The sequence below is a fragment of the Delphinapterus leucas genome, chromosome 2 (genome assembly GCF_059928025.1).
Source record: "Delphinapterus leucas isolate spDelLeu-1000000601 "Yukka" chromosome 2, BTC_Dleu_Yukka2, whole genome shotgun sequence".
NCBI lineage: Eukaryota > Metazoa > Chordata > Mammalia > Artiodactyla > Monodontidae > Delphinapterus > Delphinapterus leucas.
In genome coordinates, this window is record NC_143130.1 from 87,986,522 (window position 1) to 88,001,844 (window position 15,323).

The 15,323-nt window shown below is 40.7% G+C and overlaps 1 protein-coding gene across 3 annotated transcripts in view; it reads left to right on the forward strand.

Annotated features, from left to right (window-relative positions):
- The window catches only part of SPPL2A (signal peptide peptidase like 2A), a 164,211-nt gene that overhangs the window by 100,011 nt on the left and 48,877 nt on the right, over nt 1–15,323 (forward strand). The window contains exon 1 of one of the 3 annotated variants that reach the window (XM_089907231.1): nt 11,854–12,083. The exons of 1 other annotated variant lie outside the window; for it this stretch is intronic. In XM_089907231.1, the coding sequence (XP_089763357.1) occupies nt 12,018–12,083 (66 nt within the window). In that variant the 5' untranslated portion in view covers nt 11,854–12,017. Of the gene's footprint in view, nt 1–11,853; nt 12,084–15,323 lie in introns of those variants that run through there. One more of the 3 variants, XM_022587118.3, reaches the window with a different exon arrangement.

Consider the following 15,323-nt stretch of genomic DNA (forward strand, 5'->3'; position numbering starts at 1 on the left):
CTAGTTTACAAAACAATAGGTTATCACTTTCAGAAAGTTTACTTTAAAAAATTCATTCATACAAATATGTACAAAAGTATATATACACATATGGGTATTCTATAATCTAAGATTATCTTATGTATGTATCAGGTTATCTTTTCATTTTTAGTGTGGAAATATGTCCTGGAAGGAAAAAAATCAAAGCTATTATTAGGGACTCACTTGGTAAATTTAAACTGTTCAGAAAGTTACAAAACTTTAAAAAAATTTCTGGGATTTAATAAGTCTTAATTGTCAAAATGATTCATCTTAATATTGAATATGCAACTTAAGTTTCTTCCTCCTTGTTACCAGTCAGTGAGGAGACTCAGATTTTCCAGGCAAATCAAAATTCAAAGAACTGATTTTGTTTGAAAAATTAGATCTGGCTATTCCTCAAAAGACTAGATTTCTTTAAGCTTGAGATGATGCTTTAGTTGAATCCAAAAATATTCAAAACCAGAATACAGGCTTATTAATTATTGACAAATTTTACTAATTTAGGAAACATTTATTGAGCACCTACAATGATATACATAGGAATCCAACTGGCAGATTCCCGGTGCTTCCTACTCTGCTATCTTTCCAGAATCCTCTCTGATTGGGTTTCAATTCCTGCTCTATAACTTGCTGGGAGATTTCATATGCATAATTTGATATCTAAATTTCCTCATCTGCAAAATGGGAGCAATAATTTATCGCATAAAATTGCTTCAAATTAATTAAATTAGATAATGTATACAAAGCATCTAACCCAGAAGTAAATAGGAGCTTTAAAATGATAATAAAGTAGTTTATAAGACATTATTATTAAACTTTGCATTGCTTTGCCTTCAAGAAGTTCCCTTGCTAAGAGCTTACAAAGATTTCCCAAGAGAAGGTGACCAGAGCCTGCATTTTGGTCCTGTCACCTTGGGTCACCTGCTCCCCCACAACTGTGAGCTTCATGAATTTTTTCTCAGAGTATTTCCGTCCATTGCATATTTCTCTTCTGCCTGCCCTGAGATTCAAGTTAATATGTAAATTCACCTCTCAGTAGGAAGTGTCTACTATGTTTCACTTACTGACAAAATTCCAACTGGGAGGCAGCTCCGTCAAGAACAGTATATATGTTGCACAGGTAAACAGAAGATCTGGTGATGAAACCACAGCTGTCAGCTTGCGTCTCTGCTCCTAGTCACCTCCTATGACCCAGGAAGCATTCAAATCACATGTTCTGCTCAAGGATAAATACCTCAGAAACAGGTATTAGAGGAGGAAAGTGTTTAACCAAAGCCACGTAGTTGCTACAGAAAAACAATACCAGGAAACTAAGCAGCTTTTTAATCTGCAGACAGGATAATTACTGAGGCTGAGGTGGCAACATTGATTATTCCTATCAAAAGAGTTATAAGCACAAAAATAAACTCAAAATGGGTTAAAGACTTAAACATAAGACCTGAAACTATAAAACTCTTAGAAGAAAAAATAGGGGAAAAACTTCAGGACTTCAGGCTTGGTAATGATTTCATAGATAATGACACCAAAAGCACAGGCAACAAAAACAAACAAGTGGGACTACATCAAACTAAAAAATTTCTGCACAGCAAAGGAAACAAACAACAAGATGAAAAGCAACCTATGGAATGGGAGAAAATATTTGCTAACTATATATCTGATAAAGGGTTAATCTCCAAAACGTATAAATAACTTCTAAAACTCTATATAGTTAAAAAGCTAATTTAAAAATGGGCAAAGGACTTGAACAGACATTTCTCCAAAGAAGACATACAAATGGCCAACAAGTATATGAAAAGATGCTGAACATCATTAATCATCAGGGAGATACAAGACAAAACCACATTGATGTATCACTTTATATCTGTTAGGATGGCCATTATCAAAAAACCCCAGAAGATAACAAGTGTGGAGACACTAGAAGAGTTGCACACTGTTAGTGAGAATGTAAAATGATGAAGCCACTATGAAAAACACTACGGAGATTCTTGAAAAAGAATTAAAATTAAGACTACTATATGAACCAGCAATCCCACTTTTGGGTATATTTCCAAAAGAATTGAAATCAGGATCTCGCAGAGATACCTGCATTCCCACGTTCATTGCAGCACTATTCACAATAGCCAAGACATGGAAGTAACTCAGATGTCCTTCAATGAATGAATGGATTTTAAAATGTGATACACACACACATACACATTTAGATAGATAGGTAGATAGATAGATAAAATAGATACACAGTGGAATATTATTTAGCCTTTAAAAGGAAGGAAATCCTGCCATTTGCAAAAACATGGATGAACCTAGAGGACATTATTTATTTATTTTTAAAATTTATTTATTTATTTATTTATGGCTGTGTTGGGTCTTCATTTCTGTGCGAGGGCTTTCTCTAGTTGTGGCAAGCGGGGGCCACTCTTCATCGCCGTGTGTGGGCCTCTCACTATCACGGCTTCTCTTGTTGCGGAGCACAGGCTCCAGACGCGCAGGCTCAGTAATTGTGGCTCACAGGCCCAGTTGCTCCACAGCATGTGGGATTTTCCCAGACCAGGGCTCGAACCCGTGTCCCCTGCACTGGCAGGCAGATTCTAAACCACTGCGCCACCAGGGAAGCCCTAGAGGACATTATATTAAGTGAAATAAGTTAGACTCAGAAAGACAAATGCTGCATGATTTCACTTATATGTGAATCCAATTAGTCAAACTCATAGAAGCAGAAAATAGAATGGTGGTTGCCAGGGACTGGGGGAAGGGGGAAATGGGGTGAAGTTGGTCAAAGGGTACAAAGTTTCAATTATGCAGGATGAATAAATTCTTGAGATTTAACATACAGCATGGTAATGACAGTTAACAACACTGTATTGAATACTTGAAATTTGCTAAAAGGGTAGATCTTAAATGAAGTTTTTTCATCACACACACACACAAATGGTAACTATGTGGAAGTGATAGATATATTAATTAGCTTGTTGTAGTGATCATTTCACAATGTATATGTATCAAACCACTAAGTTGTACACCTTAAACATATACAATGCTTGTATGTCAATTACACCTCAAAAGAGCTGTTTAAGAAAAAATAAGATAGGGTTTCCTGGTAGCACAGTGGTTAAGAATCCGCCTGCCAAGGCAGGGGACACGGGTTCGAGCCCTGGCCCGGGAAGATCCCACGTGCCCCGGAGTAACTAAGCCCGTGCGCCACAACTACCGAGCCTGCGCTCTAGAGCCCGCGAGCCACAACTACTGAAGCCCATGTGCCACAACTACTGAAGCCCGTGCGCCTAGAGCCCATGCTCCACAACAAGAGAAGTCACCTCAGTGAGAAGCCTGTGCACCGCAATGAAGAGTAGCCCACGCTCACCACAACTAGAGAAAGCCCACACGCAGCAACGAAGACCCAATGCAGCCAAAAATAAAATAAAATAATAAAAAAGATTGTCTCCTATAAGTTGCGCTCAGAGATAGATACCAACACATGTATCCAACCCCAACAACACAAACGCTAAATGAAAACTCGTGGGATACTTTTTCCCACTCTTAGAGAAGAAGGAAGGAATGAGATCTGGCCTATAGCCTCCTCTATTGGAAATGCCTAGAAAGTCTGAGTTTACTAGTAATAATGAGTTGATTTCTCTCTACCAGTAATTCCCAGCTCTGGCTGCACAGTAGAATCACCTAGGGAGCTTTTAAAATATCAACGACTGGCCCTACCCCAGACCAAATAAATCAGAATTTCTTGGGGATGAGGTTTGGGCATAGAATCTTTTTTGGTATCGTTTATTAGTGTGTGTGTGTGTGTGTGTGTGTGTGTGTATGTGTGTGTGTGTTTACAGCTTTATTGAGGTATATATGGCTACAGTAAACTGTACATACTGAAAGTGTGACAAGTTTTGATGTAAATATACATTTGTGAATCCGTCACCACAATCAAGATAACAAATATTTCTATCATCTTCCAAAATTTCTTTATGTACTCTCATATCCCATCCCTCCATCCATACCCTCCCCAGGGAACGATGAATCTGCTTTTGGTGACTATTTGTAAGATTATATTTTTCAAATATTTTCTTCATTTTTTCAAATGCGTTTTTTGTCTTCTAATTATTGAGATATGAGAGTTTCTTATATGTCCTGGAACAAGTCTTTGTTGGATATGTTTTGCAAATATTTGCTCCCAGTCTCTGGCTAGCCTTTACTTCTCTTAACATTATCTTTCAAAGAAAAGAAAATTTTCATTTTGATGAAGTCCAGTTTATCAATTTTTATTCTTTTATAGTTTCTGGTTTTTGTGTTTTATTTAAGAAATCTTTGCCTAACAAAAGGTAGCAGAGAAAAAGGAGAAAAAGATTTTCTCCTATGTTTTCTCTTTGAAATTTTTTGGTTTTAGCCTTTGCATTTAGGTCTATGATCTATTTCAAGTTAAATTTAGAATATGTTATGAGGTAAGAACTGAGTTTCATTTTGGGGGAAGTTTTGTTTTGGGAGGCATGTACCAAATAACCCAGTTATTTATTGAAAAGATTATCCTTACCCCATTGAATTGCCTTAGCATCTTTATCAATAATCAATTGGCTATATATGTGTAGGTCTAATTACAGACTCTCTATGCTCTTTCATTGATCTATATGTATATATGTGTGTGTGTGTGTGTGTGTGTGTGTGTATATATATACACACACATATATATATATCCACTACCCCACTCGATTACTGTCGAGCTTTAAAAAGTCTTGAAATCATGTATTTAAGTCCTCAATTTTGTTCTTTTTTTTTCCTCAAAATTATTTTGGCTACTCTAGCTCTTCTATATTTCCATATAAATTTGTAATTGGCATCCTAGTTTCAAAAACAACAACAAAAATCTGGCTGTGATTTTGATTGGAATTGCATTATCTCTAAAGATCAATTTAGAAAGAACTGACTTTTTAAAAAATAAATTTATTTATTTATTTTTGGCTGTGTTGGGTCTTCATTGCTGCGCACGGGCTTTCTCTAGTTGCGGCAAGTGGGGTCTACTCTTTGTTGTGTTACCCGGGCTTCTCATTGCAGTGGCTTCTCTTGTTGTGGAACACAGGCTCTAGGCGCGCGGGCTTCAGTAGTTGTGGCTCGCAGGTTTAGTTACTCCACAGCATGTGGTATCCTCCAGGACCAGAGCTCGAACCCGTGTCCCCTGCATTGGCAGGCAGATTCTTAACCACTGCGCCACCAGGGAAGTCCCAGAACTGACATCCTAACAGTATTTTGACTTTTCCAATCCATGAGCATAGTGTATCTCCCTATTTATTTAGGTCCCCCTTTAACACTTCACAGTAATTTTTTTTAACATCTTTATTGGATTATAATTGCTTTACAATGGTGTGTTAGTTTCTGCTTTATAACAAAGTGAATCAGCTATACATATACATATATCCCCATATCTCCTCTCTCTTGTGTTTCCCTCCCACCCTCCCTATCCCACCCCTCTAGGTGGTCACAAAGCACCGAGCTGATCTCCCTGTACTATGTGGCTGCTTCCCACTAGCTATCTATTTTACATTTGGAAGTATATATAAGTCCATGTCACTCTCTCACTTCGTCCCAGCTTACCCTTCTCCCTCCCCATGTCCTGCCCCTAGGTTCTTCAAAACCTTTTTTTTTTTTAGATTCCATATGTATGTGTTAGCATACGGTATTTGTTTTCCTCTTTCTGACTTACTTAACTCTGTATGACAGACTCTAGGTCCATCCACCTCACTACAAATAACTCAATTTCATTTCTTTTTATGGCTGAGTAATATTCCCTTGTATATATGTGCCACATCTTCTTTATCCATTCATCTGTTGATGGATACTTAGGTTGCTTCCATGTCCTAGCTATTGTAAACAGAGCTGCAATGAACATAGGAAAAAATCTGTAAAAATACAAACACATGGAGGCTAAACAATACACTACTTAATAATCAAGAGATCACAATAATGTTTTGTAGTTTTTGATGTTTCAGTCTTGCACATCTTTGCCAAATTTATCCCTAAGTATTTGATATTATTTGATGTTATAGTAAATGGTATTTTCAATTTCCAAATGTTTGTTTCTAGTGTAGAGAAATACAGTTGATTCTTTTATTATTGACCTTGTAGTGTGGAGATGGTGAGGTACATTGATTAAATTACAAATGTTGAATAATCTTGCATGTTTTGGACGAATCTTAATTAGAACTGATATATCATTTTTTTGTTTCGCTGGATTCAAAATATGAATTAGGAAGTATTACCCCCTCTTCAAGTTTTTGAAAATATTTGTGTAGAATTGATATTATTTCTCCCTCAAATGTTTGGTAAAATTCACTCTTGAAGCCGTGTGAGCCTAGGGTTTTCTCTGTGGGAAGGTTTTTGATGACAAATTAATTTTTTTTTTTTTTTTTTTTTTGCTGCACCATGCAGCTTATGGGAGTTTAGTTCCCTGACCAGGGATAGAACCCAGGCCTTCAGCAGTGAAAGCATGGAGTCCTAACCACTGGACCGCCAGGGAATTCCCCAAGTTCAAATTTTTAAATAGATAATCTATCACTAATATCTATTTCTTTTTGAGTAGTTTGTCTTTCAAGGACTTTCTCCATTTCACTTAGGTTGTCAAATTTATTGGCATAAAGTTGTTCATAATACTTACATGTTATCCTTTTAATGTCTTTAGGATGTTTAGTAATTTTTTTTTATTGTTCCTGGTATTACTAATTTGGATCTTCTATTTTTCCTCTAATCAGTTTGACTAGAGTTTTCCCAACACTACTTATCAATTTTCTCAAAAAGCCAGTCTTTGGCTTCACCAATTCTCCTATTGTTTTTTGTTTGTTTGTTTTCTATTTTGTTGATTTCTTCTCAGATATTTTAATTTCCTTTCTTCTGCTCACCTTTGGATTTAATTTGCTCTTCTTTTCTAGTTTCTTAAGATAGAAGCTTAGGTCATTGATTTTACTTATAAATAAATTTATTTATTTTTTAAACTTACTTATTTTTGGCTGTGTTGGGTCTTCATTGCTGCACGCAGGCTTTCTCTAGTTGTGGCGAGTGGGGGCTACTCTTTGTCGTGGCGCGCGGGCTTCTCACTGCGGTGGCTTCTCTTGCTGCAGAGCACGGGCTCTAGGTGCGTGGGCTTCAGTAGTTGTGGCACATGGGCTCAGTAGTTGTGGCTCGCGGGCCCTAGAGCACAGGCTCAGTAGTTGTGGCACACGGGCTTAGTTGCTCTGCAGCATGTGGGATCTTCCCCAACCAGGGCTCAAACCCACGTCCCCTGAATTGGCAGATGAGTTCTTAACCACTGCGCCACCAGGGAAGTCCCGGTCATTGATTTTAAATGTTTATACCTTTCTATTGTAAGTGCTACAAATTTCTTTTAAGCACCCCACAACTTTTGACATGTCATGTTTGCATTTTCCTTCAATTCAAAATATTTTCTTAATTCCTGTGACTTCTTTGGTTCATGGGTAATTTAGAAAAGTGTGTTGGGTTTCTAATTATTTGAAGATCTTCAAGGTATCCTTCTGTTATTAATTTCTAATTGAATTATATTGTGGGCAAAGAACATACTTGGTATGATTTGGAAACTTTAAATTTATTGAGACTTGTTTTATGGCCAAATGGTTTATTTTGGTCAAGGTCCCATGTACACTTGAAAATCATGTGTATCATGCATAAGTTGGGTGGCGTGTTCTATAAATGCCAATTAGGTCAAATTGGTTGATAATGTTGATCAAGTCTTCTGTATTTACTGATTTTCTGCCTACTCATTCTTTCAATTATTGAAAGAGAAGAGTTGAAATCTTTAACTGTAATTGTGGATTTGTCTGTTTTTCCTTTCAGTTTGATTAGTGTTGGAGCAAATGGTTTGCTTTTTATTTTAACTTTGCATCTGATTCTAATATGCAGGCAGAATTAAGGAATGTTGCTCTGAAACCAATAGTTCTCAAACTTTAGCACGCATCAGAATTGCTTAGGGGGCTTATTAAAACACAAATTGCTTTTGTTTCTGATTCTATAGTCAGAAGAACCAGAGTTTCTGATTCTATAGGTCTGGAGGAATTTGCACTGCTCACAGTTCCCAGGTGGTGTCAATACTGCTGGTCCACGAGGCCACATTTTAAAAATCACTGATTAAGCCACTTTCTCAACCTCGGTTGCATATTAGAATCACCTGAGGAGCCTTAAAAATTATGATACACAGGCTACATCCAGACCAATTAAATTTAGGATCTGCATGGGGAAAGGGGAGTAGTGGGACCCAGGCATCAGTATCCTTTAAGCTCTCCTATGTGACTCTAATAAATAATCAAGACTAAGAATCACTGCTCTATACTAAAGTAATGATCTAGATTGCCCAAGAAAGTCTTTGGGGCACATTACCAACACTTCATCAATGTCCTCTGAGTAAAAAACACTGTGGAAGTACCAGCAAACAACAGGTTTACTTACTGTTAGTGTACTAAGGTAGGAGACTGAGTTTTAGCTCCTCCTCTGCTGCTGTCATCTAACACATTTGTAAAATGAAGCCAATAGTTCTTGACCATTTCTTAGACTATAGAAAGGTTCTGACAACCAATAACATTCTATCTTTTATCATTGGGGAAAAAATTCCATTAACTAAATATATTTAGAAATTAAAACAATCTTTAATGATAGTTATTTTCCATAATTGGGTTTTTATACATAGCTTATTTAGAGAAGAAAAATATCGACTAAAAATTATGCAGGTAAATTTTATCCTACCTAATACTTCCAGGGAAATTCATGTGTAATAGAGGTATACTCCAAATATCCTTTAACAGCCATTCCAACAGTAAAGTCATGAATTAAGAATCTTTTCAATATTCCATTAACCCTCCCATTTTCCTTCATCATGCACAGGGACTTTGACCAAGAAGAAAAAATTCTGGCAGAAGAATTATGACAAACAGTGCTGACACTGGACTACAGCAATAACACAGCCTTCTGTTTTTCCTCTCCTCTCCCTTTTTCTTTTTTAAAAAATTTTCAGAGTAATTATACGCAAATTACAAGTCATGTAATTTTTACAATACTCATCTGAGACAGGCAGAACAGGTATTACTCTCCATATTTTTCAGCTGAGAAAACTAAAGCAGGCAAAGAGAGACTGCACAAGGAACTAGCCTATAACACAGGTTCTTTGACTGCAGGTACAAAATTTTCTCCGACTGAGGGGAAGAAAAAATGGGCATAACTCTAGACAGGAAAACCAGAGATCTTCAGCCTCAGGAGCCACCTTGGAGATTCACTAGGCGAAGGGCCATTATGGACAGAAGGGAATATTTAGAGATGAAGTCATCTAATCACAGTCATTTTACAAAAGGGAAATCTGGCTTGCCCTAGGCAGCTAGAAAATGTGAAAAGAGTCTCGGATTGACAGGCAGGAGACCTGAGTTCTGGTCTCATTATGCCACTAAGTTTCAGACCAACCCACTTAGCCATCAACCTACAGACATTTGCAATTGGATGTCCCACAAACATTTCAAACTCAAGTCCAAAATTCTTTCCTCTTCCTCACCCATCCCCCACCCCCTCCATCTCCTGGGATGATCATCTCAATAAAGGGCCCAGGGCAGGATCCTGGGAATCATCCCTCTCCTTCATCTCTCATGTACCCTCAGTTATACCAAATTCTGCTATGAATTTTCAGATCCACCACCTCCTCCTCCTTTCCATTTCTTCTGCCACTGTCTCAGTTCAGGCCCTCACTATCCCTGCCTGGGTTGGGTTACTACTGTTGTCCAATAGGTCTCCTGGCTTCTACTCTTGCCCTGTTTCAATCCATCTGCCACCCCTCCTGCCATCACAGAGGGCTTTCTAAAACAAAAATGGTCTGTCACTGTGCTTTCCATCACCAACTAGATGAAGCCTAAAGTTCCAAGCAGGATACCCCTATCTATTTGTGATTTGGCCTCTGCCTTCTTCTCTCACTTCATCTATCATCACTCATAACTTCAGCCAAGCCCAAGTTTTGCAGTTCCTCCAATGTCACCTTTGGCTTTGACACTAATGGTTCATTCTTCCTGGAAGTCTCCCCCTCCTCCTACCCATCGCCTGGCTAAAATTAACTCAGCCTTCTAGACTCAGCTTAGGTTGAAATTTTTCCTGGCACCCCTTTAAAATGTCCCTTTGATACTCCCATAGCATCTTCTGCAAACAAAAGGGTCACTACTCACCCTGAACAGTTTGCTCACACATCTATGTCCTTCACTAAACCATGAGCTGTGGGATGGCAGGGACAGCATTCTATTCAGTGTTTGGTATTGAATATTCATCCAACAAATATTTGAGGACCAAATTTAAGCCAAATGTTGTAATGGATACAGCAGTGACCAAAGCAAAGATACACCTTTCTATCAAGTGGGAATCTACATCATAAATAAACGATGAGATAAATAAGTAAGAGTGAAAAGTGCTGTGCAGAGAATTAAATCATGTGATATGAAAGTGACTGGGTGGCTACTTTAGATTGGGTATGTCAATAAGTTCCCTCGGGACTTCCCTGGTGGCGCAGTGGTTGAGAATGCGCCTGCAAATGCAGGGGCCACGGGTTCAAGCCCTGGTCTGGGAAGATCCCACATGCTGTGGGGCAACTAAGCTTGTGTGCCACAACTACTGGGCCTGCGCTCTAGAGCCCGTGAGCCACAACTACTGAGTCTATGTGCCACAACTACTGAAGCCCACACACCTACAGCCCGAGTTCTGCAACAAGAGAAGCCACCGCAATGAGAAGCCCACGCACCACAACAAAGAGTAACCCCTGCTCACTCCAACTAGAGAAAGCCCACACGCAGCAACGAAGACCCAATGCAGCCCAAAATTAATTAATTAACTAAAAAAGTAAATAAATAAGTTCCCTCTGAGGAAGTGACATTTAAGCTGATAAGTGAATCACAGCGTGACAGGTATTCAGAGAGAGAAGCGTTCCAGCAGGGAGGACTACCAGTACAAAGGCCGGAAGAACCGAAGGCGGCCCACGTGGCTTGAAACGAGCGTGGGAAAACAGTGAGGATGGGGTCAGAGAAGCAGGCACGGACCATGTTATATAAACTTTGTCCTCCAGAGTAGACTGTTCCGCTTTTTTTAAAAAATAAAGTTATTTATTTATGGCTGTGTTGGGTTTTTGTTGCAGTGGCAGGCTTCTCATTGCGGTGGCTTCTCTTGTTGCAGAGCACGGGCTCTAGACGCGTGGGCTTCAGTGCTCCATGGCTTGTGGGATCTTCTGGGACCAGGGCTCGAACCCCTATCCCCTGCATTGGCAGGTGGATTCTTAACCACTGGGACACCAGGGAAGTCCCGGAGTAGAGCTTTGATTTTATTCTAAGTGTGGTTGGGAGTGTCATGATCTGATTTACATTTTCAAAAAGATCTCTCCAGGACAGCTGTGTGGATAATGGTATGTGGGGAGTGGAAACGGAAACCAGTTTGGAGGAGAGAAGCAACGGTGGTCTGGGGGTGGTCACTGCGGTTTAGGAGAAGGTGGGCGTTTTGGGGACATACATGTGAGAGAGCCTAGGACGGCTGATGAGCAGGTGAATTAAGACTCAGAGCATGTAGGTTTTTGGCTCGAGCACCTGGGTAGTTGGTGGGGAACTGAACAGGCGGTCCGCCGCTTCTAGGAAGAAGGAGGGCTTGAAAAAGTCCCTTCGCCTGCCCGGACCGGGGAACAGTTCAGGTCACGCAGCTGTAAAGAGACACGCCCAGACCCGCTGCCGGTGCTCGCCAGCGCCGGGAGCCTGAGAGAGCCCGGCGGGCGGCGCGCGCGGACCCAGCCTCCACTTGCCCCGTGGGGGTTTCCGCGGCCTCCGGGCGGGGCCGGAAGAGGAAGTCGGCGCTGCAGTTGCGGCTCCAGCAGCCGCGGCGGCCCCAGCCCAACCCCGCTGCCCGCCCCTGTCCGGCCCAGCCACCGAAGCAGCGCCGCGAGGGGACCCCGAACCCGCCCCGCCTCGCGCCGCGCCGCCGGGCGCTCACCAGGCAGTCTGATGGGGCTGCAGCAACCGCTGACCCCCGCCGCCGTCGCCCTGCTGTGGGGCTTCCTGCTCCCTCTGGTAAGGGGGACGGGCGGGCGCTCGGGCCTCCCCGGGGCGGGGCCGGGCCCCCCCACCCTCCGCCGCCGCCGCCGCCGCCGCCGCCTCACCCCCACTGGCTCCCTGCCGGCCTGCCCTCTCCCGCGCCTACGCGGCCTGCTCTGGGTTTTTGCTTTCATACCCATCCCTGTCCCACTACTCCCTTTTGGTCCAGCCCCCATTCCCGTCCTTTGAAGTCCCGGTACCTACCCCCGAGAAAGCTACCTGCCGAGCCCCTAATACGACTCGGACTTTGGTGCTTCTCCTCTGTAGTTTCACTGTTCCAGGCGTTTTGAATTGACCTCTGAATTTTATTGTCCAGTCTTTCTTACCGCTGCTTAACCCGCACTACCCCCAACCCCAACCCCGAAAGAAGGAAAAAACGTATACGCGATCCCTGGATGTTTAGCGGTTCAAGGACTGCGCTTTAGTTTAATTGCTCTCATACAGATTTTTTTCTTCTCTAGTTTCTGTTTCGCCTTAGGGCTCATTTGATTCCATTCTGGGGCTTTCTGGTAACAGTAATAATTTAAAATAATTTCTTAACACACCAAAGTGTAATTCTTTTAGCGGGTTTTAGTGGGTTTCAATTCTCTGCCTAGTTTAAAGGGGAGGAGAGCCGGTTAAGTAACAGTAACAAATATGTGTACACAAGTTTGTTTTCGTAATTAGAGAAAAGTAATAATGTCTTAAAATTCAACACCAAGCAGAAGGTTCAGTGAATGGGTGGTAAGGACGCCAGTGTTCAGTGTTTCAGTTTTTGTTTCTTGTAAATTTCACTTAGGGAGTTTCAGGTTGGAAACTTTTATGAGCTTTATACAGAATTGGTATGGTGTATGCCTGTCTAGTTCTTTCCATTAGAATGTGTAACTTCTCTGAAAGAGTATATTTTGCTTACTCTCCAGTTTAAATGATTACTACCAGTGAATATATTCAATATGAAAGTGTTTTTAACATTTATTGAGAAACCAAACTCAAAGTCTGAAGTGGTTCAAGTGCCTTCCTTGTATTCATAACTTTGCTAGGCAGCATTAGGAAGAATGTATCTAAAAATTGCTTGAGGTGGGTCGGGGGGAGGAGTAGGATATAAAGAGAATAGCAAAGTGGCAGTGTTGGTCTGAATCTTTGAGGTGTTGTTTACCTTGTAATCAGACGTGTCCAGAAGATAATTCAGGTAGTATGTAAATACACATAAAACTATAACCTAGGTATGAAATTTTTTGAGCGTTTTTGCACTCATTTTCGTTTGAACTCCTTAAGCTAATTGTAAGAATATATACATGTGTGTATAAATTCCCACCTGTCCTTTCTCAACACAAATTAATAATTAACCTAATAAAACATCAATTGCTCAAAAACTCTTATTGAAATTCTTAATATAAGCTCTGAAGCCTCTCACTAGAAAAATGGAAGCAAAATTTTCATGTAATTTCAAGTGCTTCACAAGTCTAAAGTTCGTCCGTGTTCTAAATTGTAGCTAGTCTGTCTCTCCCATATTCTAGATTTTATTCTTTTTATATTGCACATATATATTTTGTCATATTTCACCATGTTAATCTTGAGTTCTATATTCCCCGGTTGCGGGGTTGTTGTGAGGACTCAGTAACATTCTTTCACTCCACAAATATTTAGTGTGTTATCTCTTATATGCCAGGAGCTGTGCTGGTAACTGTGAATACACTGACAAGATGTTTCGAAATTGGGAAGACCTTTTTCAGTGCTAACTAGTATTATTGATTTTCTATTTCTTAGTGATTCCACAGTGGATTTTTTTCTTCTACACTCTTTCTTCCTTTAAATTCATGAAAGGATCTCTTTCTCATTCCTTTCCTTTTCTGAGGAACTCAAATAAATCTGGTATCCTTTTTCTCAGCAGGAGCTCTCTCTTTCCTTCTGTTTACTAGATACCTAGTTCCTTTCCTCCACTATTTTAAGTTTTTTGTTATTTTAACCATTTTCTCCCTGAAGCCCTTGTTTACTCCTCTTCCCTACTCTTACAGCCCTAGGTGGCCTCTCTGAGTTCATTTGAATGAATGATGCCAGCTTAATCATTTCATTTCTTCTTTCTGGTCTCTGGAAGCTGGCCCTACTGAGCCTCTTTCCCCTTGGTCATGTTAGAAAAGGGTCATCATGGGCTTCCCTGGTGGCACAGTGGTTAAGAATCCACCTGCCAATGTAGGGGACAAGGATTCGAGCCCTGGCCTGGGAAGATCCCACATGCCGCAGAGCAACTAAGCCTGTGTACCACAACTACTGAGCCTGCACTCTAGAGCCTGTGAGCCACAACTACTGAGCCCGCGTGCTGCAACTACTGAAGCCTGCGCACCTAGAGCCCATGCTCCACAACAAGAGAAACCACTGCAATGAGAAGCCCTCACACCTCAGTGAACAGTAGCCCCCCCTCACCGCAACTAGAGAAAGCCCATGTGCATCAACGAAGACCCAACGCAGCCAAAAATTAAAAGAAAAAAAAAAAGGGTCATCATCCTCATCTAGAAGCAGCATTTAATCTCCAGAAAGAGTCACATCCTTGTAGAAGAGGCAGAGTATTTAGCATTGGAAAGCCCCTTCAACATCATGTAGCCTACCCTACTCTGTTTGTCCTCATCACATCAGAGTGACCTTACCGTGTATCTTGAACACAAACTACAGCACATCTGGCTGTTTTAATGACTTCTAAACCCATTAAACATTTAAGTCTAGACATGAAAAGAGTGCCTGGCGGGTAATTAATTCTCTCTTGGCTTTGCCATATTTCCATATCACACTTGTCCTTCCCTAGTCCAACTCCCACCGCTAGCTCCAACTGTTAGACCTTTATTTTAGTGTTATTCGGACCCAGTCACAGGGTTCTGTTTCAAAGACAATGAGTGAAATTTAGCCTGGATCTGTTTTCTAAAATTGCTTCAAAGTTCTCTGAAGAATCCTGAGTCTTTCTCATAATGTTTTTATAAAAGTTGTATTCATGTTTTCATTACTTCAAAGAATTTGAAGTGTCATATAGCCATATCTTGAGCTTATGAAAATGAAGTGGTAATCAGAATCCCCAACAGGAAAATCTCTTACTGAAATCTGCATTCCTTTGGTATACTACACCAACTCAAAGAGTCTTCTTTAATTCCTTCTGTCCTCCTGCCTCAACCTCCTGGGGAAACTAGTAGTGTTCTGCTACCCAACCTATCAGAGACATGCTGAGCTACTGTACTATGGACTGAATCATGT